Here is a 27,917-nt window from a genome sequence, read left to right as displayed (position 1 = left end):
CACACAAAGGTGAAAACAAATGCAGCGTGGCGTCTGGAAACAAAAAATGGAAAATTTAAAATATTGAAATACAAGAAAATGGTGCAAATTGCTGAGGATGGTGATCAAAAGCTCCAGAAAGCTACTAGATGGACATTAATTTGAGATTATGGCTGGGGTGGAAAGGTGCTTTTTTTAAATAACTGTAGTTTCATTGTGGATTATGGACAAATCGATAGATTAGATAGGAATCCTAAATGAATTGTACAGTTCATCACTATACTCATTATCTATGAGTTATAAATAAAGTTGCTTTAAAAACACACATACATATGAGTGTGAGTGCAGTCAGGTTCTCTGAGCACCGCGGATCTCTTTAACTCCCATTAAAAATTGATGGCTCATTTCGTTCTATTACACCCATAAAACTCCCATCACCACCACACAGGAGCTGTCTATTCCATAAAAAGAAGAAATAGAGTTGGACCTGTGCTGAGAGTGAATGGCACGCTGACCCAGACTGTACTATGAATACACTATAAATCCCAATTTGATCATTATATCAGCAATCAGAGTCTAATATAAATCCTCACCCATCATCAGCTATCTTTAACCAAATGTTCAGGATCAATGCTCCTCCTAAGACGATTCTCTGCTGACCTACTTGTAAAGATCTATTACGCTGTCATTCATCAGCTCCACACTGCACCCTGAAATTAAAGTCGATACGAGCAGATTTGAAAGGTGCATCAGGCGAAGGGTCGTCGTACTACTGCCTTCCTCCTCATCCAAGTACAGAAATGAACTTGCCCATTCATTTTTCATCTAACAACACTTCCAACACAAGACCACCTGGGGATTCTTATTCCTGGATCCTGTGATTCTGGGAACGGTTATTGCTCCCAGGGGTGCAAACAAAATAAATAATAAATCTCACGTAGTCGCATGTCCCCTTCTTATCGGATAAATCGCCCCTCCCCATTGGTGGAGACTGAAGTGGTCACAGGAGACTCGCCGTTTGGCAGACGCTCAAGTGGACCCAGGAGGGAAGAGCGAATACAAATGTAGGACACGGGAGCAAGGTTGCTTCTTCGACAGGCACTGTTTATGTAGGTCTGTCCTGTTGCATCCGGCCCCAGCTGGGACTCACTGTTCCTCCAACGGCATTCTGGGCCTTTGAGTTTATTTAACTTGCAGGCTGAGAGGTCAGTGTATCAGAGGTTCAGCTCGGGCTGTTTAGACAAGAATGGGTGTAACTGTGTTCTCTGAGAGGTTACTTTAGGACGCTGGTTATTTTAGGATGCTGATTATAAGAAAACTGACGCTTGCTGATGACAGTATCGGGACAAACGGCTAAAATGCTGAACTTGAAACTTCAAAACCGTGGTCCTCAGACCAACGGGTGACATCACGATGACTACAACTCAAAAACAGCTCAATCGTTCCCACCGCTAGGGGAACAGTTTGACGATTTCTCTTTGTTTCTCTCTTCGAGATGAGTTTGGCTCCAACCTGTGGGATTTGTTTACAACCCGGCTCAATCGTGTTTCTTGCCCCGTCAGACATTTTTTTTTTCCCAGAGCGGATCACGCTAGATTTCCCTTTGGGGTCACAGAGGAGATAAATTATCAAAACTTTAGTCTACTTGATTTGTGATCATCCCCTGCTGTCCTTGAGAAGCCTGCCAGCCTCCTGAAATATGTTTCCTCAAAACTAAAGTATTTACTGCTATTCTTCATAGTGACAACTAGAAAGGTGATGCGTGCCATTGATCCAACAGCTACACAACAGACCTGTGGAAACCTGGCTAAACTACAATTGAATGTAAATTGGCTGCTTTCCATGAGGCCATTCATCACATTCATTGGAGCGTGCAGAAAACAGGAGACTTTTAGCCGATGCTGCCGTCCGATACAAGCAACAAGGACGTTTCAGCGGTGACATAACAAGCGAAGCAACGACTAACACACCTGTCTTGAAGACCTCGTAGCGAACGGAGAATCCCGCCCCGTGCGTCTCGTAGTCGGAGACGAACTTGATGAGGAGCTGGCTGCCGCTGGAGATGATCGGAGACGGCGCGATCTTCCCGCAAAACTTCCCCAACCTGGGCGAAAGCTCGTCGCCGCCGTTGTAAACCTCCACGAAGTCGTACCTGGAGGGGAGAGGAGATACAGGTTCAGGGTGCTGCTGAATACAGATGGGCTGACCTTTGGATGAACACGAGCTCGTAATCATCTTCTTTTTATATAAACCTGCCACACAGGACTATTGGGCCTTGTTCTTTGTTCCTCCTAGTGTTTTACACCACTTTGCATGAAAGCACACAGCTGGTGAACATATGTGTGAGTCCATTGTTGTCTCTGAGCATCATTTATCCTTTCAAAAACTCTGCAATTATTAGTCAATTTACTCCAAATGTTTAATGGTTTGCTTCCATGACATGTCTTCTTAGTGGAGGTGTAGATCATGCCTCATTTACATATTTAGACAAAACATTTCAGAACAAAGTAACTGTAATTGGGGAAGTTTCATGGCGATATATTAGTTAACATGTTTTACCCTCACCTCATCTGAAGTGTCTTCAACATGTATGGAATTTTACAATCCGGATCTTAAAAAGATTGTTTCTCTAAATGAGTCAGATTCTCCACCTCACACCCACCAGTTCCAGTTTCATCCTTTCTATATCCTGACGGTTGTTCTTTAAATATGAGCGAGGCTTATAGGAACAGGGTTATAGGTTTGTGGTTAATCTTTTTTTTGTTGCAATGTTTTAGCTGCTGTCTCTTTGTGTTGTGTTGTATTGTGAGTATTTGTGAATATTAGATGATTTTTTCTTTGTTTTAATGTTGGATGTCGTGTGCTTTTGTGTTTGTTTTGTGTTCTGACGATTCATGTTGGAAATACATACTTTCTCTTTCATATGTTAGCCTTTTGATATTGTTTATTTGTCTGTTGATCCATGAATAAAAATGAATCAATCAATCGAGGTTTTAAACAACATTTTATTCCCGTCTTACTTAATGGAAGTAATCAACAGCAGATTTTTCATGGGGATATCTGTCAGTTGTAGTAACCTATTCACATGGGGCGTCTCCCCTTAACAGAAAGCCACTGATGCAAACTGGAGGCATGGGAAGTCTAATGAAAGAAGCTGTCAAGTTGCATTATGGGAAGTGTAGGATCAAACATTTGGACTCATACTAGAGTCCCTCAACATGATGTAAGTACAACCTTGGAGTACTCTGACATCTTAGTGTAAACGTTCTTGTTGTAAAAAAGCCGGTTCACATAAACTGTCAACATGTAGTGGGAACACGGGTTGCAGAGGCAGATTTTACAACTGTCTAAATCTACCCTTGAACGTAACCTCAACACTCTTTGTTACAAATTTGCTGGTGAAGCTTGAAAGACACACCCAAACTGTGAAACCACAACACAAGATGTCATGTCTGGTTTTCTCAGACTGTTTTGGACACTGAGTTTTTCTTTTTCCAGGTTTTGACCGATTCGAGGCGTTTCCCCAGATACCAGTCGGGTCAGCTGATTGGCTTTGTGAGCGGTGTTTTGTCATCACGTCCTGAACGCCGATGCTGCTTTGCCCTAAATCATGACAGCTGTCTCAGTCAAACAATGGAAGACTTCCACGTTGCAGCTGCACATCGGAGCTTTTCACAGGGAAGGAAATTGGCGGATTCGGCAGCTGTACGGTGAATTATTCAATGTATGCTGGGTGGAACGGCAGCATCTGCTCGTCCACTTTCTTAAAAATCAATATTTATAAGTCATGTTATCTCAATTTAATATCAGAGATAAGATACACATGTAAGATATCTGACCACATATTTTGTCCCATATATCCACTGATCTACATCTTAGGTTAAAACATCAGCCGTGTCTGGAAATAAGAGAAAGTAAGTCAGGACAGACTCTTTCTAGAAGTGAGACAGTAGAGGAAGAGGGAGCGAGGCAGCGATGTCAGGAATATGAAGCGCTGCGAAGCTCCGAGGATCCCCCTGAGTGCAATGAGAGACTTCATCGGTCTCTGCTGCCCGCGTGGACCTCCCACCGCCGCCACAGCACCTCATCCTTTACCAGCCGACACCCCTCTGTCCACCCACTGTCCGCTTCGCGACATCTCAAGTGGGTGCAGCAATCACTCACTTTGTTTGCGGCGTGGATGAACTGTATCTCATTTTTATTCTACCAGTATCGTCTCATTGAGAGTTTAAATGCCAAGACGGCAGCCTGAAAAAGCTTCACATGAAACAATATTTGTAGAATGTAAGTAAAATATAAAAAATCCAGTCTATTTATTCAAAAAATTAAACACAGGGTAAATATGCTTCATATGAACTCAATGTAAATGAATCTAGTAACTTTACTAAAATTCTTAGAATTTTTTATAGCAAAAAAGACGTCGCTTCACCGACTTGACCTCTGACCTCAGAGCTGTGCTTGTATGCAGTTTTTATTTATTCATTTTAAATGTAAAAGACTTAAGAATAAACCCCTCAACTTTATATGTAAATCTTGAACAAACACGTCATTTTGCATCAATTTAACTGAATAAAATCTGACAGTTATTTTGTTTATTCACACTGAATCAATGAGATGGAAAAGCATTACGTTAAAAGTAACGCTTCATTGAATTTATACTTCAAGTCAAGATTTTCAGTATAATAACAAATACAGTATAATTATTTTTTGAGTGTATGTTCTTGTGCAAACTGCGGTCATGTGTATGTGTCACTTGCTCCGAGTGTGGCATGTTTGCGTGCAAACGTTTCCTTATCTGTTGGTACAGACAACGCGGCGTAAAATGACATGCAAAACGCAAGAATGGCGTCGTTGTTGCACGCTAAATGACTTAGAAATTCACGTGTCATCCATTTGGTGAGACCGTGCTGATCTCATGCCATAAAGTCATCTACTGACTGTAATGATAATCACAATAACATGCCGTTGTCTACGCGTCTCAATGGAAAACCCCGCTTCTCACTTCCCCGTTTTCTCTTCACACAGCCGGACTTGTTCAGGACTTAGCAGAAATACCAGGTCACACTCATCACGCTGCAACGATCCCGGATGGATCGGGATGGAGGAAAATCAGTTTGATGTAGCTCGCCATGACTCAGCCATTAAGACTCATGTGGAACATTGTGATCAGCATTTACAGCTTCATTCATCAAGTGTTTTATTGGCATTCTTCTACCATGATTATCACATCCGACACTTTCCTCGTTTGAACGGTTGCCTTTCATTACTGCCACATTGTCTGAAAGCACTTTGTGGCTGTTTTTATAAGTGATAAGTCATAAATCATATGATACAGAACATGTCATGTGATATAACAGGGTTCTTCCTCTTGCAGCCAGATGTGGAGACAAAGAGTAAAGTGGTACGACGGAGAACCCGGACCTGAGTGCCCGTATCAGCTGTAGTGTCCTTGAGAAAGACAGAACATTTCATGCAAGCTTCGGGGTCTCGATGCTGAAGCTGACCTCCGACCTCTCTGATAAGAGAACAGAGAGTTTTGCTAAGGACGCTGGGTAGAGTATCACAATATTCCCCCAGCATGGCGGCTTGCAGATCAGCACTGAAAGCTCTCAGATAAGTGTGGAATGTTCGTCTAATGAGACCCTGTAACTCCAACTCAACCTGGCCGTCTTCTCCGTTGGTACCAGAGGAGACAGAACCAGCTACAGTGTTCCCACACGGGGAGCAGCCTCCTCAGCAGGTTTGGGCTGGAGTTCAAACGGTCAGCTTCGTCTCAGACTCGAGGAATTCAGCCGTCCACTGCCGACTCACCTCGTGGCTAACAACATTAGCAGACCGACAGCTTGTCAGGTGGTGGCTTTCAAAGAGTCCCTTCATGAGTTTGTCGTGCCAAATTTGTCTCCCAAATCTCCCGCAGACATCTTGATTTAATGGTGTTTTAATGGTGCCTTTCTCCTGGACACATGGAGCACTGGAGGCAACTGTCGTTTTCGGCATTTTTTCGACAGTGGATTAGTTTGAGATATTGTAGGCAATGCAACAGTCAGGAGCAGCCGCAGTGAGCTGTTAGATGAGGAGCTGCAGGCGACGGGCTGCACACCTCCAACTTCTCAGCCACGTAACAAAGAACTTTCATATTCGCTGCGTGCAGATTCATGCCGTGTGCAGCAAGAAATCATTTCTCGGAAGGACGGAAAAAGGCCAATTATTAGCAGACTTCTTTGTACGGTCCCCAGTATTCTGAGAGCTGTATTGTATTAAACCACAGTTGCTCTTACCAGCAGTATAGAGTGTCAAATCAACCAGGGCTGAAATCTTAAAGTTTTTTAATCAGTTCTAATCAGTTCATCCTTGAGTCCAGGTACATGTCCAGGCAAAGTCCCCAGCCTGAATCCAGCGGGGGAAATTGCTGTTATAGTATTCGTCTTTCACCACTAAAGGTCTGACACCCCAAAGTAATACTGATATAATAGGAAGCTGCTTTCCACCAGAAAACTTCTTAGGCCAAGTCTCTTTGTTTGGGGGATGGGTGCTGACCAAAACTCAGATCGGCTTGTCAATTCAATGAGAATAGCTGCTCCACCTTAAAGTTCAGTCCACCTTAAATGAGCCTGGGCCAAAGTTGATGCTAACTTCTGGGCTAACACCCTTCCCTTTAGTCAGCAGGTGGCTGGAAACCAAGACACGGGAGCTTAGTCTGGTCTTGAGGAGTTGTAGCATTTAATCACAGACAAACTGTACACACAATGCACCGCACTGTCATACACACATTCGCATTCACACACTCTCTCTCGAACGCACACTTGCTAACAGGATGCACACTACCTACGCACCTTGAAGGGCTACTTGTATAACAGAGTTTAGTTTAAAAAAATTCCACCAGGAGGAAAGCCTGGTAAGCAAAGTGTTAAACGTCTGAACATGTTTTACGTTCAACAGAAAGCATCAAAAAGAGATTTCCCTCTGAGAGAGGACTGATCAATACAGCAAAATCTAACAATCATGCAGGAGAAGCTGCAGGTAGCGAACACACAACAATTCAAATTGTATAAGAAATCAATACAAACCCAACACCAGCAGAGCATAAACCTATAATTATGAAGAAACATTACAAACTTGACTGTCTATACATCCATGAGTATACTAACATACTGCAAGTCATTTACTTAACCAATGCCAGCCTGCATATTACTGCAAAAACATCCTCTGAAGACATGCACATCAAATAAGATTTAAAAAAAACAATATTAACTATAACAAAAACATCTCCAGTATCGTGTTGAACATACAGTAATTCTCAGGCAAGTCTGTTTACACAGATATTATATCAGCAGCGCTGACAGCTCAGGGCATAAACAAGGTTTTTGATGTTTGAATCGAGGTTTTTGAGCTGGAGGTGTACACATTTTTTCTCTCTCTGCATCTCCGACTTTCCTTTTCTCTCACTCTTATTCTCCATGTGTTCGCAGAAAGCTCTACATGCCCGGTGAGAAATCGACTTAAGTGCTCACTTGTGAAGTTCTTAGAGCCGATGGTGATGTTTAGGTGATGGCATTTTTATTCACTGCATGAAAAGCTCCCCTCGCTCCCTCTCCTCACCCCCATCCCTGTCATGTCTTACAAAAGGCCATAAAATGAGAGCCATAGGGAGGGAGATGGAGTGTGTGAGAGTCTGTCCGCCATGCAGATGGCTACACTCACTCAGTCACTCCAGCCAGTCCTGAAGGCAGCGAGTGTTTACCGAGACAGGCCGTTTAATGAAGTGGGTCTGTGTCTTCAAACTCTCGTTAGGCAGAGTCTCCGAGTCTGCAGCCCTGCAGCCTCCTCTCCATCCCCTCACAACACTCATTACCACACCGGCTACTCATGCGCCTCCAGATGCAGCTGTCCGTTGCAAACGCCTTGCTCAAGGGCAAAACGATCGCCATTCCAACCCGGGGGTCCAACTGCAGATGTATAAATTAACATTTGATGCTGTGAACTGGCACTCTTGCTCAGAGTGATGCACAGAAAAGTAAGTGCATGTGGGCTAAATGTCAAACTTAATAAGCAACCAGGAGCAGGAGGTGCAAGGAAAGGTCAAGATATGTATAGAATTGTTGCTATATCTTAAAGTAGTGTTAAGCAATTTATTTGAACATATGACCTAATAATGTTTTTTTATAAATGTATATTTATAAACAGTTAGGGTTAACGATAACGATAAGCTTATTTCCTGATTCGATACTATCAGAAAACGTAGGTGCCGATTTGATACATCATTAGTGGGCGTAATTGCAATTACTTCTTTAACACTAAACCATGGGAATCATTTGAATTCTAGGGACTTTTACTTTGGAACATAAGAATTGATAATGTAAAAATATTGGACCTGACGTTAGCGTGTTCCTCTAGCCATGACTCCAATGATCTTCCAATGGTTCAAGCCCAAAATGTTTCAACACTTTCCTGTATTTTTAAATGATCCAGATGAAGTCATTCTGAGTTGATAAAAAAGCAGATGTTCTCATTGAGATCGCACTCAATTATTATTGAATGGCTTTTTTTTGCCTTGAGATTTGTCAAGGATAACACATTTTGCTGTCTTGGTTCAGACTACAGGGCCTCCATGTTGTTGTGACATAAACATAGACACAACTTGTTTGCTTGATCCCGAATCGCATTGCGAAAGCCCCGAAAAATCGACCTTGTTGCTTTTCCGCTGCATTATATTCCCAATTTGTATGAAAGTATTCAAGAAAAAAACTTCAGTTAAAAAACATTGATGTGCAAATTAAATGCTAAAAAAAGGAGCCTTGTTGCTTTAACACCTTGAGAAATCAATTAGAGTTAAAATGTTACCAAATTCAACACAAATGGGGATGTGGAGGATCATCCCTTTAAATAAATCAGATCCAGGCGGAGAAGGGATATTTTCACAGCACTGCATTCTTTCCTTTCCGAACTACTGGAGTACCGAGCTCCCGCCCTCACCCTGCTCTGCTCAGGCGGCTGCTCAACACGCTGGCGGCGCTGTGTTGTGTTGCGTTCCCCCCCCACTGCGGCTAACTTTTCAACACACATCTGGAAGGTATCACGGGAGCATTTACGGGGCGAAGTTTGAGATGTTGTTAAATTCAGCTCCTGCAAAGCAAAGCTAAAGCTGGGAATGACTCGGTGTTTCTGCAGAGCAGCGTCACACCTCTCCCTCCGTCCGTCATGTATTCCATCCACGTCTCTTTCCTTTCATCTGATATCTGTCTGTGCAAGCACTGTCTGTGTCCCAGCTTCCTCTCCAGACATTAAAAGATTCTTCCAAAATACTTGCACTTCCCTGTAAACCATGTGGCTTTAAAAGAAAACATTCCACATTCGACACACCCAGAACACATTTCCAGGAGTTACATTTTGATCAAGTATTGCAATACGCTTTGTGGCATGCCTATTTTCCCTTTTTCAACTGTTATTTAGTTATTTCCCAGAATGGTTTTCAACGAGCTCGGAAAAAAGCGTTAAATAGAAACTCCTGACAGAAAGAGTGATTTTGCCAGTGTGTTGTTCCCTTTGTTCAAAGTGAAACAAGAAGTTGGTGCACTTAAGAAATTGGTTATTTTTGTTTGGTTCTGAAGGTCTGGCACTGATTTAGTAAATTATGTTCCATTGAGAGTCAAATAAATGATAAAGCAGGGTATACTTTAGGGGCGGGGCTACCTTGTGATTGACATGTCTCCACCAAGGCATCTACCACAGCCTACCACACTACCAATACAATTAGCTACCAAGGATAATTCAACATTTAGCTTGAAAGTTAACTTTGAATCATGAAGCTAACTTTGTTCACAGATGAATTCAGATCCAGAAAGGGTGCCGCTCTGTCGCTTTTGTTCTCAGATCCTGCCGTCGCTCCTCCGCAGTCCAAATATGGTCACTTCTGTTCACTGATTGCAAAAATTCAATGGCGATTTTAGCGGCTTCAAAACGGTAGACCACAAACCCATGATGTCACAATGACTACTTCCACTTCTTATATACGGTCAAAAAAACATGCCAACTGCAGTTTAACTGGGACCTCGTCTCCTGTGACTTCCTGTTTCCAGTTATCGTTCATGAAAGCTTTGTCAGGTCGCATCTTAAATTATTGAGCACACAGTTAGCAGAAGGTGCAGTAGTAATTTATAGAGAAATTAATTATTTGTTGGGTAATATTTCTTAAGTTCTTAACAACCCATAAAGGTCATTCTTCATAAAAGTGCTACCAAAGCTAAATTTAAAGTACATATTCAAAAAAGGGTCTAACCTGAGTGCTTTTTTTGCACAATACAATCATAGTGGGGCTTTTTAAGAATTTTGAGTGTACAGTGAGCCAATTTAATGTCTGTCAGTCTGCTATTATACAATTGGGCAGACCTCCTAAAAGGTTAATGGTCAATATGTTCTGGGGACAAAACAACATCATTCAGAATATGGGATTTGATTGAGACCTTAGCCACTGTGTTAAACGCTCAGACACTCATACCTTGACGTGCACTGATTCTCTGGAGACATAGTAACTTGTACCACAAGTTACTACCACATGTCACAGCCTAACCATGAAACTACAACCTTAACTCTAAATTTGGCTGACCCGTTTTTGTCTCTGACTGGAAGGCAAGTCTTGAAAATGTGACTGTGTGAGCAGATTTACGTCCCAAAGATGTGAGTAATACGAGGCCACACACACACACACACACACACACACACACACACACTGGAGAAGCCAGGGGCTACAATGTTCCGATTTTGTGATACATGAGTGGTTTTTGTGTTTTGGTGCTGATAAACTGAGTCTGACCAGTCGTTCTGAGCTCTGCTGGAAGGCTACAGATGGCACGTGTGTGTGAGCAGAGAACACACTACGATGCCACCTGCCAACCCACACACACACACACACTCACACACCAGTCCATCCCTCCCTGTTTCTCACCTCCCCCACGATAACAAAAAAACTACTCCATCTCTCTGACTCACTCACTCACTCACATCTCTCGTCAACGCCCCCAAATAAAACTCTTAGTCAGTTTCCTGCTCAAACAAATATTTGCATAACGACTCACTTGTTATTCATAAAAAAAATACAAATTCGTACTATGCTTGTGGAGCTACTTTCCTAACAGTGTTACAAGTCACTGGATGAGGTTGCAGCCCCTGTTCATTTTCTATGGGATGCATCTGATTCACAAGGCACTATGGGATAGCAGGTGGTGTCAAACAATGTTGTATGACCCTGACTTCACTGCTGCCTGAATTATGTTCATAAACAACTTTTTAAAAATGACACGTGCCACAATTCAGTCTTTGACACAGGAGGGTTAGCATCCTGTCTCCTGTGTGTGGTTAGGTTTACGCAACAAAAACTTAATGTTAATAATGTACAACACATGGTGTTCTGTGCTTTAATCACGGCTGTATCATTTAACCAAGACCATCTTTTCCCTCAAATTTTTTTTAGTTTTATAAGTCGGAAACTATATACAAATGAACAATTTAATTAAGTTAATTTACAAAATGTTCTCTTTATGTTGGTTAAAAACAGTTTGGGCATTGTGATTGCATTTCCATTAAAAAAAATTGCTCATGCAGATTAGTTGGATACAAGCCAACCTCTATTTCAAGGAGGTTGTCTCCAGATGTGACAAGCAAGAAGCCAGAATTGGGGTTCATGGTCTTCACCATAACCCAGTTAATAGTCCCTAACCTGAACCTACAACCAGGTCTGAACCCTAAAATAGTCCTTTGAGTGAGTGAGTGTCGAAACTGTCCTCACTTGCAACCTCAAAGTACACACACACACACACACACACACACACGCACACTATACGTACAAGGACAAACACACACTCATTAATGTTTGCAGAACTACTCATTAGAGCCATGAGCACTCATTAGATGCCATTTTATCATGCATGCACGCACGCACACACGCACGCACGCACGCACACACACACACACACACACACACACACACACACACACACACACACACACACACACACACACACACACACACACACACACACACACACACACACACACACACACACACACAACACTCCTGCCACCCATCCACCCACACGCATTTAGTTTTATGGCCATGGCAGTTTATCTGAAGCAATAACAAACAAAAACATCCACATCTTGATTAAATGATAATTTTTTTTTTGGTCAACCCACAATCTACAGCACACTTCCAAAAATGGATTAAATGTTTTCAAGCAAGTCCTATTAAAGTGGGTAAGATATCATACACAGCTACACAAAATGCCCAAAAAATAAACTGGGTCAAGCAGCTAAAATTATGAACATCCTCATCCTTCACCTCGGCCGTGCAGATACAAAGCCACGGATGCACAATCCTGTTGGGAAATTAAAACTGAGACGAGAAGGAGGTTGAATTTGTTCTCATTCAGGAACAGACAGAGGGGGGAAGGAGAACCATCCCATGCCTTCTTTCTGTTCTGGGACCCTTAAGGATGAAATGAGATTTTAGTAGACACTCAGTGGGGTTTCATGTGAAAGAAAATGAATGTGGGGAGTAGAGAAGTTTCTCTGAAGGTCAGTGTTGCAACTGTGTAAGCTATTGTTTTTTTTTTGGGGGGGGGGGGGGGGGGGGACAGCAGGTGTTATTGCAATGTTTTAATTTTTGCACAGAAAATTGAGACAAAGTTACGTGCTAAAAAAACAAACAAACACAGAAAGGTATTTCTGAGTCGGAATTCAGAGAACGGCTGAACGTCTGTCTGAGAGATTTGGAGGAAAAAGGCCCTTTGTCAAGCGACACTCTATCCACACCTCTCTGAGGGGCAAAGGAGTTAGGGGCAAAGCAATAAACACCGTGTCACTTCCACTGCACTTTGACATGTGTTAGCCTCCGACAAGTTCATCTGCATTCACAGAGAGGCCCGACTGTTCCCGAAAACATGTGACATTAATTAGCTAGCTCCATTCAAACGCACATATAGGAAACCCAGCAGGGTTGCTTCATTTAGTCTAGTTGACAGACAGACTGATGGAAAGATAAAGAGCAGCTGGATGTTGTAAAAATCACCTTCATTCCAGAGAATGATGACATTAAGCAGAAACGACTGCTGGTGTTGTGACTTAACGAGTTGCATTTGAGAAATAAACCACAATAAAAGAGGACAAGCACATTTGCCAAATGAGCTTTTCAGTCACAAAAAACAGAATGATGCTTCTGAGCTCAAAGCTAATACTTTGGCATCTTGAGTGACAGAAGGACTAACAAATAGATGTTACAGCAGCGCCTGAAACATATTTCACAGCCATGTTGAAGTTCAAATGAAATACTGAACTATATTAAGATTTTTTTGCAAACTAACGTGTTTTAACATGAAGATGTCTAGTAGTAAAATAAAGGTCTACCCAAACCCTAGCACAAGCCATGACATGATACAATTTCATTAAACGATGATCCTGTCCAGATTAACTGAGGTTGATGCGATTCACATTATTATTCTGATAATCGTCAAAATATGCTTAAAATATAAAACGACACCAAAACTGTACTGGAATTACTTAATCTTACTTTTTTTTCTTTTTTTAAAAATAGTTTTATTGTCACGAGCAAGCAAAACATCTTAAGTTAATCATGAATTCAAAGTTACGATGGATTTTCACACTGAAACAGCATGTGATGTGTTTGGGCATGGCCTCAAAAAAAAAAAGAAAAAAGAAGCTAAAACATAAAATATATTGATGCATAAATGATTCAATACTATGACTTACTCAATATGAAGAAGGGAATGTTTCTCATGATAAAAAAACATTGTCTTTTAAAAGCTAAGTGCTTCTTCCTGTTAAAGTCAGAACTCTTGTGCTTTTTCTACACGAGTAATGGATCCAAACACCACCACTACTTACTCATCTCTGTGCAGAATACCAAAGTGTTACCAGAGAATGACAGAATAAATGAATCTCCAGTGATTCTGCTCTCAACACTTGACTAACACACCCATTTCCTAAGTTTCCTTCAGTCAGCAGTCTGATTCAAAATAACTCATGACACAGATGTGGGTCATCAGACCAAATACTGAATAATGTCATATCCATGTATTTATTTGTTTCCTCTTTATTGTGTATGTATCTGTTTGTGTGTGCCTCCCACACATTTGAATCTGTTTATCATCTGGATGTGTGTGTGTGTGTGTGTGTGTGAGCATACTTCTACATACATGTCTCAATGGGAGGTCACCCTCGGGCGTTTCTACCCAGACAGACACAACACATTCCTCTACAAGCAGGGAAAGAAAAAGACTTTATTGTCCACGCTGCTAAGAAACAGCCATTTTGTCTCCACTTGGGGCAACTCCCGTCGCGGCGATTTAAAAAGGACAAAGCCTCCCAGGCTGCTCATCCTCCCAGGAGCATGTCAACACACAGTTTGCCCCGTTGACTGACTTCTGACCCTCGTATCACAGCGGTGACCTGTTCCAAGCGTGACATCCCCTTTTCACGGGCCCTTTACATACACAAGGAGGCCGATTTGTGAAATCAGATGAATGAATGAAATCATTCTTACTTGGTCCATTACTAGTATTGTTAATGGCGATTTTGGGGCTTTCAAACGCATCCCTTCGCATTCCCAGGGCATCAAATACTGGCACTTTGTCACACCCCTCAACACCTGATGCCGACGCACAAGCCACCCTTTGGCATCTGTATGAGACAAAAAAGCCTTTTCAAGTAACTACAATGTCAACCCAGCCACGTCTTTATTAGATGCTGAGATCAAATAAGTATTATAATGCCCATAAAGACCCACATAGAGTGAGAGGGTCAAACGACTTTCAACTAGGAGACCAACGTTCGAGTCCTGTGTTTGTACCCCAAATCGTTTTTGAGTGAATCTGAAGTTATGTTAATGGTGTCTGTGGTGCATTTTTAGTATTTATGTACATTTTTTAAATACTTTTCTTCGTGGAAATCACCAGGTTATCCACGTGTTTACTGCTCCTGTAGTGGAGCGCCACAGTTTGACGTGCTGGGCGAACCATGCATCAGAAAACTGATGCCAACAGGTCTGAGAGAGCATTGGAATGTAACACGTTGGGATGAGAACATGTTCCTGGCTTCATTTTAACGCATTTCACAGAAGAAGAAACGGGTCACGGTTTGCCTGTAAATCCTTCAATCTATCCCTCAACCATTCTATCTAGTTATCTTTGTAAATAAATGTAATGCTGTTTTAGTCATGTTTAAGGTTAAAATTCACCTTGGACAGGTTATTCTGGAGCTGAGGCCAATTTTCCAAATTAGAGTCGATGTATGAATGTCTCCTTTGAAGGTGCTGCTATATTAGAACGTACCACGCACCAATGCATTACGGATTGGCCTTACTTTTATGAGGTAGCAGTGAAATAAAATATCTTCTGTTTCCCAAAAAAATTCAAATTTTTTCAGGGATGAGTCGATGACGTACATCGTCGTGATTCACGTTTCTGAAAGATGAATGGAAAAAAAAAAACAATCTTGCAATATCGATGAAACCTGAGTCTGAAAACTCCATAAGACCCGAAGATTTAAAAGTAGCCATGTCCCACCATCGTCACATTAAATGAGATGCCTAAGCCTCACTGGATAAATCCTCCAAACGTTTCACCAGCCCAATCCATCCATTTACTCCCTCATTTTCATGCTGACCGTACACCCGATGCTCACAGTGGATTTAAAATAGAAGCTGTGTGCAAAAATGCTTCAAAACAAGCTTTATCGTCACTATAAATCCCAGCGTTTACGATGATAGATGCCCCGCGATTGTGCATAAGAGCGCGCACGTTGCCTTTGGGACATCTGGAATGTATTAGTGAGTGTGTCCTGTAAACCCTGGGATTGCAGCTGTGCATGTGTGTGCGTGTGTGTGTGTGTGACGTCGCTGACTAAACTCTCTCCTCGTTAATCTGCTTGTTAAGGATCTAATCTGACATGTGTTTTCATTTGTGTGTGAAAGTGTGAGTGTGTGTTTACGTGCAACTCACAGATGTGCATTGGATCCACAATAGTCTGATTACATTTACGGCCATTTGTTAGTTTTACTGTGTGTGTGTGTGTGTGTGCTTCAGTGGCATTTCCTTTGCCTGTGTGAGTGTGTTCTTGTGTTTCTTTTCTGCCTTTGCGTGTGCACGTGTGGCGTTCCATGTGTGTGAGCCGATTCATGTGAGAGTTTGTGTCTGTAATTGTTTAGAAAAGCAAATCCAAACAATGTAGAGTTGCATAAGAGAAACAATGGCAGGATTCAAAGTTCACCCTTCCTTCCATTGGACAAATATTTGCTGCCGAGAGACAAGAGTCAGCTGGTGAAAGTCAGCCAATGTTTGAACTCTATTCTTACTCTGATTTATTAACAGTGGAAATCAGGAATTATATTCATGGATGGATAAATCCTGCAACCTTATCAAATAAATAAAAAAGGAATGAATGCGTGGATGTTAGTTAATTTCCACTGGGGTGTGTCCTTATGCTCTCACACGATTGTTTGGCTTTTCTTACTTTATATAAAAAACGGACCGTTATATCAATTCTGCATGAGCTTATTGAGAAAATAGGAAGTTAAAGGTGCCAAATGTGTATTCAGAGAGATAATTAATATAGCAGCAAACAGTGTAATGTCTATCTGAGCAGAGAATGAATGTCGCTCTCCCTCTGTGTGTGTTGTAATCCGAGATTCTGTGTGCTTTGTTGACATAGCCCGGCTGGACAACATGTGCCTTTAATATGGTAGTCCACCGGCTGGAGGTTACAGCTGATAACACCGTCCCGACCGGCTGCGTCACTGCAGAATCACAGCACCCGACCCTCCTGTTCAACCTCATGTACAACTGTCAGCACTGTTGCTTTATTTTGCATTGTTCACAGTTAGCTGCAAGCCACTGGCTCAGCCCTGTAGAGGCAATGTAAATGCTCTGCTATGAGTAGGCTATGCACGCACAGCAGAAAGACTTCCTTTAAGCTATAAAACTACATTAACTTTGCTAGCTAGTCTCATGCTAGTGACTATGTGATGAACAAAGTGGAGCATTTAGCAGCTAAAGACCCAGCTACATGTAGTTTTCTCAGGAGTTGATGGGGACCAAAGCAGAGTTCAAAGCGGAGTAGCTATTCCATTTAGTAGAAAAGGCCAGAAACATGACTTCACATGCTGATGTTGCTCTCTCCGCTGGATGTGTAATAGACAACTCTTTGCTCATCATGTTAGCCACACAAATATTTTCAGGCCATTGCATTTCAGCTTTGTTGTTCTTGAGTTATTTTCCTCAGGCCACAGCTATTCAGTCGCATCTTGAGCTACTCCTTTCCAAGTAGAAAACATAATGAGTGCACATGGAGTTCAGAGTGTGTGAGGAGAGAGAGAGAGAACGTGATGGTGAAGGAGGTGACGGGACGAGGAAAGTGACAGAACAGCCCGAGGGTGGAGGAGGAAGGGAGACAGCGGGAGGTCTGTCACCGAGGTCAGGGTGAGATTGACCACCGCGACAGCCTGAAGCCCTCTATCTCCCAGTCTGTCTGTACTCGCCTGCTCTCTCTGCCCACCCCTCTCTTTCCTCTTCATCCTCCATTTTTTTTTTTTCTCATTTCTTCAATACTACAAGCTCAAGGATTACACTGTATGACCGGGAGGGATTTCATGATTGAACTAGTGTCCTCTGTTTGAGCACTTTATGCTCAGCAGGGGGGGCTCCCCATTGCAACATGGGGAATGTAGTGAATTTGGAGAGCAAAGATGGCATGAGAAGACGGAGAGTTGTGTTGATCTGTAGATATGTTGTTTTTTTTACATTTTGTACAAATGGGTAATAATTTTTTAAATCACTGTGGATTCAAGCAGAGCTGAAACGGGAAATAACAGTCCTTTTGTTTGTGACCATTTACTGTACATGAGAAATTACAAATGTTTCAGTTTAATACAGCTCGTAAAAACAAGGGGGAAGATATTACGTAAGACAGGACAATTGCTCAGTGCAGACTACAAACAAGAAAACTAAACAAACACCCATCTGCCATTGACCTAATTCTCACGACTGTTTCATACTAAATAGAAGAAACACATCGCTGCAAAACACAGAACAAACAACCAAATTATTTTTGATGGCTCACGCCTTAAGTTTCCTTGGGAGCGAGCCACGGGCTAACTGATCTGTGACAGCAGCGCATTTTACTTTTGTGTGTGGCGGCTTTGGAATTGAAAAATACACTCAACAAAAATATAAACGCAACACTTTTGTTTTTGCTCCCATTTTTCATGAGATGGACTTAAAGATCTAAAATTCATTCCAGATACACAATATTACCATTTCTCTCAAACATTGTTCACAAATCAGTCTAAATGTGTGATAGTGAGCACTTCTGCTTTGCTGAGATAATCCATCCCACCTCACAGGTGTGCCACATCAAGATGCTGATCTGACATCATGATTAGTGCACAGGTGTGCCTTAGACTGTCCACAATAAAAGGCCACCCTGAAATGTGCATTTTTTTGCTTTATTGGGGGTCTGGGGACTCAGAACCAGTCAGTATCTGGTGTGACCACCATTTGCCTCATGCAGTGCAACACATCTTCTTCGCATAGAGTTTATCAGATTGTCAATTGTGGCCTGTGAAATGTTGGTCCACTCCTCTTCAATGGCTGTGCGAAGTTGCTGGATATTAGTGGGAACTGGTACACGCTGTCGTATACGCCGGTCAAGCACATCCCAAACATGCTCAATGGGTGACATGTCCGGTGAGTATGCTGGCCATGCAAGAACTGGGACATTTTCAGCTTCCAAGAATTGTGTACAGATCCTTGCAACATGGGGCCGTGCATTATCTTGCTGAAACATGAGGTGATGTTCATGGATGTATGGCACAACAATGGGCCTCAGGATCTCATCACGGTATCTCTGTGCATTCAAAATGCCATCAATAAAATGCACCTGTGTTCTTCGTCCATAACAGATGCCTGCCCATACCATAACCCCACCACCACCATGGGCCACTCGATCCACAACATTGACATCAGCAAAGCGCTCACCCACACGACGCCACACACGCTGTCTGCCATCTGCCCTGAACAATGTAAACCGAGATTCATCCGTGAAGAGAACACCTCTCCAACGTGCCAGACGCCATCGAATGTGAGCATTTGCCCACTCAAGTCTGTTACGGCGACGAGCTGGAGTCAGGTCAAGACCCCAATGAGGACGACGAGCATGCAGTTGAGCTTCCCTGAGACGGTTTCTGACAGTTTGTGCAGAAATTGTTTGGTTATGCAAACCAATTGTTTCAGCAGCTGTCTGAGTGGCTGGTCTCAGACGATCTTGGAGGTGAACCTGCTGGATGTGGAGGTCCTGGGCTGGTGTGGTTACACGTGGTCTGCGGTTGTGAGGCCGGTTGGATGTACTGCCATATTCTCTGAAACGCCTTTGGAGACGGCTTATGGTGGAGAAATGAACATTCAATGCACGAGCAACAGATCTGGTTGACATTCCTGCTGTCAGCATGCCAATTGCACGCTCCCTCAATGCTTGTGGCATCTGTGGCATTTTGCTGTGAGACAAAACTGCACATTTCAGAGTGGCCTTTTATTGTGGGCAGTATAAGGTACACCTGTGCACTAATCATGATGTCAGATCAGCATCTTGATGTGGCACACCTGTGAGGTGGGATGGATTATCTCAGCAAAGCAGAAGTGCTCACTATCACACATTTAGACTGATTTGTGAACAATGTTTGAGAGAAATGGTAATATTGTGTATCTGGAATGAATTTTAGATCTTTAAGTCCATCTCATGAAAAATGGGAGCAAAAACAAAAGTGTTGCGTTTATATTTTTGTTGAGTGTACAACCATCTGGAAGGGACGCTTTTATTTTCTTTGATAATGGCAAAGTCAGAGTGAACGCTGAGCATAAGGCTGCTGGTGAAACAGTGCCTCGGTCCAAAAAAAGCCACATAAAGGCGGAGATTCATCAGAATATTTGTGCTGCGGCACAAGCACAAGACTAAACAAGTGACGTTCTGCACTTTCACAAGAATATGTCATTGAGAATGCACTGGGAGCTAATGTTTGTCTGACTGTATAACCAGCCAGTCAGCAGTCCGTCCTTCCAGCCATCGGATGATTCATACATCTGTCCTGCAAATCTTCCATCTATTATTTAACAATGCATCCATTCTTGCCTCCATTCACCCAGCAATCTCTTTGAGCCCGCTCCTCCATTCGGACATCGTTCTGCTTTATCGTCCCTGAATTGAATTATCCAAATTATAATCCGACCGATCAATCCCACCATCTATCCATTATCATCCAAACAATCTATTCAACCATACATCCTTTCACCAAACTTTCACTGAAATACTGGATGTTTCCAATACTCTGTGAATGCTTGATTTGTTCTTTAAAGTTTTCGTGACAAGCAAGGAAAAACACAGAGTGATTGAAAGACAAATTCCACGACTGACACTGTAAACAACACAGCCCCCACACGTACAGTCATAGACCCACGCAGATGCCTTCCAAGTTTGTCTTTCCATTCATGTGACAACTCCAGGCGGGGGGACGTCGTTCCTTTGACTGTGTCTCTGCTTGAGGAAAGGTTTTTCTTTTGACTAATAATGGACTTTGATTGACTACATTTCTCCTCGGCATAGATGCTACAAGTCTGTTGAAAGATGAATAGATTCTTTAAAAAGAATATTCAATCATCTGCTGTTTTGTTGCATAAACCAAACGTTCATTTTATAGCTTAATGTCAGCCCGACTATTTCCAATGGAAAGACAGTAGTTTGAAAACACAAGAAAATTGGAAAATATCATACTCATCAAAACATTCAGGGACCCCCTCGAGGTGAGTATGAACCCGTAAATCCAAGAGAATGCATGAAAAGCAGATAATAGCAGTAGATTTTACGTGTCGGCGTGGGCACAAAAATACATGTGAGTGTCATGTGCATCAGAGGGCACACGGCGCCAAGTGACAGATAATGAATGCGTGTGTGAGGTGAGGACCGGGCCGGTACAGCCTCATGTAGGAGGAAACAGTTCAGCCAACTCCTAAAAACATGTCCCAAATTATCCCGCCTCCGACGCATGTTCCTTCCCCGTGCCTCTGCTCTATTTCACCACGCTCTGCAGGGATTCACTTTATCGGCCACGCTATTTCAGACATGGACGTGAGACAAGACTTGTCCTGGTGCCGCTCCAGATTGGCTACGGAGGCAGAGCCGATGGATCCGAGTGTGTCTGAACAAAAAGTGTTACTGGTTCTCGTCTAAACCAACGTCTGCTCACTGAGCACAGACTGTGTCACTTTTGTGGAAGTAAAAGGTTGTCGTTGGAAATATCATCCAGACTGTCTGCTTTACAGAAGCTTCCGAAGGCCTCGTGAACCACAAACTAATCTGTTCAATCTCCAAGTTCAGCTTGAAAGATGATATTTTTTGGGGGTGAATTTCAAGTTTATGATCTGAATCATTTGTGTTATTTCCCTGATGACATAAAGCTACACTTTATATTATGAATCTTGTCATTTTTTTGTGGTCTTTGTTTCCACACTGGCGGATCATCCAAAACGTTCCCAGAGTTCCCTCCTTCATGAATCACGGCAGCAGAAAACATTTCCCCGACTGACAATGTATTTTTATGATATGTATTTTTGAAAACGCTGTAATTAGGGATCATAATTACAAGCCCTGGTTCATGAGGGTACACTGGGAAGATATGTTGTCACACAGATGCTGGAAACGTTGCCAGCGTTTGCTTGCGGACGCCAGAGCGACGGCTCCTTTGTTTGGCTGGTAAACTGCAGACATGTTTCACAGCGCTGGAACGTGTTTGTTCTAATTTGGTCTAGTAATTTAATTATGGGAGAAATGGGTAAGCACTGGAGGGAGGAGGGGGGGGGCATTCAAACAATGAATTTCAATCAGGAGAGTATATTTGAATGAAAACTGTGCGATAGAGTGTGATTGAAACGGTCCTCCAAACTTAAGGCCACTGGCCTGATTTCCCTAAAGACACGACCCCCAACAAGCTCAGTTACTATGAGCTCGTGGACAAGAGTGAAGCTAAACATAGTCCTTAGAACGGTGTTATCTAGAGTTGAACCAATGAGTGGATTTGTTTATCGATAGACAATATTCAAAACAAAGAAGGAACCTCATACATTCTCAATTATTTGATTATTCATCTGGCCTCTGTCAAACCAAATGTCAGAGAGTATTAACAAATGACCATCAAACTTGTACAAACCCTGAAGCGTCATCTTCAAATGCCTTGTTTTGTCCAAACAATAGTCCAAAACCCAAAGATGTTCCTTTTATAATGATATAAAGAACATCATAACATTTTCAGAGACTGTAAACAGAGAATGTTTTCACATAAAGCCTTAAACCATTTAATGATTGTCCAACTTGTTCAAGAATAATTTTCTGTTGATAAACACTTCGCTTAATTGACTAGTCGTTCCTCAATTGATTCCTAAGGAACAAATCGTCCTCTCTGCAGAGACATCCGGGGTCAAGGGTCAGGTGTGTAACTGATAGAGAGTCAGGATCTTGCTCATGGACACTTCAGCAGAGCAGACGCTGGTTGTCCCATGCGTGTCCACACTGAAAGCCAGCAGGGGTGAATGCACAGAAACGTTACGTCCTGCTGCTGTTTCCAATCACGGCCTCGCTGACTGCAGTATCATGTTTTTGGAGCCGAAGTTACACCCGTTGGCATCAAACAGTAAAACAAAACTCTTTAATATCATCTCAGGAAATTTTTAAGTGGGACTGCGGTCTCGCCAAAGGCTTAAGGCCCCCCTCAATGGGCATATTTCGAACATTTGACTCGCTCCCAAAAACAACACCGCTCCTGCCAAGTCAGAGAGCTACGAGCTACACCCCGTCATCATCCAACATAAACTCACACAACAAATAATGAAACCAATGGAGCAAATCGGAGGCCTCTTAAGACAGACAGCCAAATGACATGTTAAGGTGGCTGCAGGGTGGCCAGGCTGAATGGTCACGGGTTTGGATCCTGTAGCACTCAATCTTAACATGGAGATGTTTCCCTTACCGAGCAGCGCAATGACACGTGTAGCCAACAATCCCAGCATACAGAAAAAGAGCCTGGACACTGACAAAGACCTCGTTAGATGCATGAAAAAGATCAATTTGGACATCTTAAAACCCTCCCATGGTTCTTACTGGCTAAGAACATATCACTTAAATGTTAAGGCATGTGTTAAACCCTCACTTAACTGCCATCTTACACTCAACAACTGCCTTATTCCAGGGCATTAACCTATGGAGAGGTAATTCAAGCAGACAATAATACTCTGTTGGTGCAGTATATCTGTTGCTGCTACAGTGCCAACCACTGGCTAACATTTTATGACCAAGATTTATTACTTTTCATTAAGTACTTAAACAGCATGATTACATACTTATACAGCTCCCTGGGTTACCACACAAAATAAGGTCATTGCAGAGTGAGGTTTTTCCTGAGGAAAGCTGTTTGCTAACATTACGCAGGGAGGTGTGTAATCCCCTGAAAGACGCACTATATCCACTATCTGTCCAGAGTAATTCTAATGTCCTCGTGGTTTATTAGTCCCTTGGTGGTGGAACATGATCCAATAGTATTGGAGGACCCCATCTGTGAGGCGGCGCTGGACAGCCGGCCGTGATTTACACAGGAGCCGTTTATGGAGCTTTTAAAAAAGACAGAGGAGCCGACATAAAAACAGGCTTATTTATGGAAGAGGGCAACACATGGGCTGTTGTGTGGATGCACACGATCCAGTGTGTGTCTCTGGGTCAAAGGGACGGTGTATGTGCATGTCTGCATGGGGGCTCCTTTACAGGTTTAGTGGGGCAACGCTCAGCACAACACCATCAGACGTGTGCAGGAATGATTCGTGATGCACGTTGTGTTTTCACCGAAAACTCACCATTGTCTGGCCAGTGATGGTGACAGGAAACACAGCCGCATTAATGCTTACTTCTGTTATTGATTCATCTGACGATTGTTTTCTCAATTAAACAATCAATTAATTGATTTTCTATAAAATAAACAAGTTTCCAGAGTCTTGTGTAATATCATCACATCACCAAAGATAATACGTTTACAATCACAGAGGACTGAATGAATTAAAAATATTATGCATTTTTGTGCAGCAGTATGCAAGATTAGCTGTGGACAGACAATAAGATACACACACACACACACACACACACACATACACTCACACAAGCGACTGGTATCGTTATCTCCAGGTAGATAATAATAATAACGATGGATGAACAAGCACAAGGTGAGGAAACATGACAACTTCAGACAAAAACATGAGCTTATATTTTGTGTATTTTCCAACATCCCCAAACTCACAAAATCCTGACAGCGGCACTTCCAACAATTTGGAAGATTAAATCAGATCCTCGAGGTACGACTGAGGTTCTATTAATGCAAACAAAGGAGCCAGACAAACTCCATCCCTCCCCCGAATACAAACAGCTAAACTCTGCCTCCAAATGAAAAGTAAATCTATTCCTGCAACGAGCACACGCTACAAAAAGCTGGAGACTTTCCCTGAGTTTACTCCCCTCTTAATTCCTGCCACAAACCCAGACCCAAATATGATAACAGAATCAAGTATGAACTACAAAACACATCAAACCGAATATCACGTAGCCTTAGTGCCATATCTCCACCTTGTACCTCCAGATCCCCGGGAGCAGATGTGCAACTCCTTGGCCAATAGGTGGCAGAGTTTCACACTGTATCCGGGCAGGGTTGAGGGGCGCGCAGAGGAGGGTGGGAGGGAGAGAGAGAGAGAGAGAGAGAGAGAGAGAGAGAGAGAGAGAGACTTACTTGCAGTCTCTGTCCTCCAGATCAAAATGCGGATTGAAGTTGATGAGGATCTTCTGACCGGGCTCCGGCGCTGTTATCACCCACACGCACTGCTGGGAGGGCGGGTAGGCGCCGGGGTAGCCCGGGGAGGTCAGGTAGTCCGCGGCGTGGATCTCTATATTCCCTCCGCATTTATCTGTGCCACGAGAGAAGACAGAAAGTTGTGCAGTTAGTGGAGAGAAACGGACTTTCTGGGTACCGAAATACTCAGATGATGAGTGATTCAAAGTGCAGCAACACCTCCAGCTGGAGATCATCATAAACCCACAAACCCAACAATAAAGCGGAAATAATGTTGACAGAAAAGCAGTGACCCCTGCGCCTCTACACGTTGTGTCTATGAATCCACATCATGAGGAATTCTATTAGCCTCAACAGATAAGATAAGACTATTTTTTAAAGAAAGGTGTTGTATAAAGTAAGGTGTCCGTGCCATTAGGTGATTACGCCCCTGAAGGTGAGGTGAGCGGACTGCTGCGTCTCCTCCTGCAAACAGGCAGCGTGATGTAATTTTCTCAATGAATGATTTATGAAATTGCTTGTAGCCGATATCAAGCTTCAGTGGCAACGCGCGTAAAAGCTCCAAAAAACTGCGTGTTGCGAACAGACCATAACGAAAGTAATATTCCCATTAGAATGAAACCTCATTAACACGGGGACGCGCTGTATGTCTGCGGTAATAAATGCCTAGTTTGGAGTGATTGTAAGGCACTTGGCGCATCTAAATCAACATTAATCTATCTTTAATGTGTGTTTGAATGACATTCTTAATTATTTTTCATCTATTTCATCTATTAGGTCGAATCCTACAATGAGGATGCTGAGACCCGCGGACGTGTTCTCAGAGGGAGAGCCGAGGTATAACAGGTGAGAGGCAACAATGGTGCAAAAATGATGCAAAATGGATCAATGTTGAGCCAGGCAGCCTGTTGTCAAGCCACAGCACATCCACACACCCGGTCAACACCTACCAGTCTGAGTCAACGCAGCAGCCAGGATGAGTTGGGAGAAAAGGAACAATAGCAATCCACCACGCATCCTTAGACTGTATAGTAGTGACATTCTGTCAAAAGAAAAATACAGACAAACGGAAGAGCTAGGGGGGAACGTCTAGTTGCGGGGGTTACGTCCAAAAGAGAGAAATAGCGAAGATTGTCTCAAAGTAGGAGATGTGCTTGTTGTAGGGTCCCCAGCATCCTGCGAGCTTCAGCACCAGACCCCCGCGTCTGTCGGGGAACTACTTGCCATCCCCTGGAATAAATGAAAATAATCCAAAAGCAGAAAAAAACAAGACGAAGAATAACAAAAAAAAAACGGGGGGAAATCCGTCAGCCAGAAGTGGCAGCTGTGCGCCTACGATTCTTTATCAAACACAAAACAGGATCGATAGTCGTACTTCCGAGAGGACGAATTCAAAAAACAGGAGAGGATTCAGTAGTTGACCGGTATTCAGTGGAAATCAACCGCGAGGACCATCTGAGCGCAGCTCTCCAAGATCTGTACTCCTTATTTCAGCTCTCTCTCTCTCTCTCTCTCTCTCTCTCTCTCTCTCTCTCTCTCTCTCTCTCTCTCTCTCTCTCTCTCTCTCTCTCTCCGCTCTCAGCGAATGACTGGCCGTCACAGCAGAAATGTCAGAAATACGACGCGAGCTGCGAAAGTAACGGCGGAATTTCCACTCCCTGAATTCCTGCCGCCAGACTGCAACTGCGCGCAACCAGCAGCCGCGACCGAGCGAGCTGCGCTGCGAGAGGCTGGAGCGAACTGACGCCCGGTGCGCCCTCCGTGCGCTCCCGACGCATGCGAGCGGGGGGGGGGGGGGGGGGGGGGAACTGCGCACGCAAACCGCCGCTGGCGTGCGAGTGCGCTACGAGGTGTGGGCAGTGTCCAGCAAGAAGGCGCGGGTCCACATCTGAGCTTTGTCAAAGCGGGGAGCGAAGGATTGAAGACAGATGCGTCCGTTCCTTCTTGGGTTGATCTACAGCGTCCGTTTTGCTTTGTTTTGATGAATGCAGAGAATTGGCCAAACTATCCAGGTTTGGTAATGCATGCTGGGTCATTGTCATGTCGTTTCTTTATATGATGTAATTTAGTTATCTTGTCGTGCCTTGTTGTATCTGTGGTGGGAGGTTATGACCCTCGTGACTGGGTCGCGTGTTTAGAGATAACTGTTATGTGATTCCGAAATGGATATCAACCGTCCTGAAAACCGACACATCATTTCTAATGTTTTCAATGACGCAATAGATGTTTCCCCTCTACCCGTTTTTTATGACAGTTATATGACAGTTATTCTTTTTTTTATATTATCAAGTTTTTCCCATAATTATTGTCCACTGTTCTGCCCGTTTCTTGAAGATGCACAGCATTTCATATAACGTTTGGAGATTCACACCAGAATTGTATCCTCGAATGTTTTAATGGAACATTTCATAAAAATGGAATGAATTCATTAAATGAAAAAAATGTCATACAGTAATTAGAAAATTTTACAGGCTTGTCAAAACATTAGCCGTAGTTAAGACTTGTGATCTCAGCGTTTCTAAAACTGTGGTAAACAGCAGAAGACCATCATCTCCCAGTTGTAACTGTGATATTAATTCGAGTTTGCTTGTGCAGCAACTTCCCTGGCTAAATATAGATAAAACTGTACTAATGCAGAGTAATTCATTAAAACAGCATACTTTAAGAAAACTGTTGTTCTTGGCAAACATGGAGCCGTTTAGACTGTCAGCATTCACATCCTCACTGAGGGTCTAATCCCTTTAGCAGTTGTTCAGATTAAGGCTGCCGTCTCACGAGGAGATTTAAACAAAACAAACAAAAGTGGTAAAATAAGGCAAATAAGGCAGAATACAGGTTGTTTATACTCAAATACCATGGCATGGTAACATCTCTGTCTAATGTTACCATGTATTTAAAAATGTAAGCTTAAGTGTTGAAATCAAACCATTTAAAAGCTCAGTAAAAATAATATCAACAATGCATCTGAGGTACTTGGGACTTGCCAAATTTGACAAAGAAAGCC

General features: G+C 42.8%; 1 protein-coding gene across 2 annotated transcripts in view; it reads right to left on the bottom strand.

Annotated features, from left to right (window-relative positions):
* Window positions 1-26,636, bottom strand: part of LOC311012055 (neuropilin-1a-like) — a 79,367-nt gene extending 52,731 nt beyond the window's left edge. For both annotated transcript variants that reach the window (XM_084007351.1, XM_084007352.1), the window contains exons 1-3: window positions 25,864-26,636; window positions 24,854-25,028; window positions 1,950-2,131 (exon numbers count right to left, since the gene is read on the bottom strand). In XM_084007351.1, the coding sequence (XP_083863477.1) occupies window positions 1,950-2,131; window positions 24,854-25,028; window positions 25,864-25,954 (448 nt within the window). In that variant the 5' untranslated portion in view covers window positions 25,955-26,636. The remainder of the gene's footprint in view (window positions 1-1,949; window positions 2,132-24,853; window positions 25,029-25,863) is intronic.
* Between the last annotated feature and the right edge of the window lie 1,281 nt (window positions 26,637-27,917).

The sequence above is a fragment of the Eutrigla gurnardus genome, assembly GCF_963514095.1.
Source record: "Eutrigla gurnardus genome assembly, chromosome: 4".
Classification (NCBI taxonomy): Eukaryota; Metazoa; Chordata; class Actinopteri; order Perciformes; family Triglidae; genus Eutrigla; species Eutrigla gurnardus.
The sequence above is the reverse complement of the archived record's forward strand: the minus strand, read 5'-3'. Positions and strand labels throughout refer to the sequence as shown.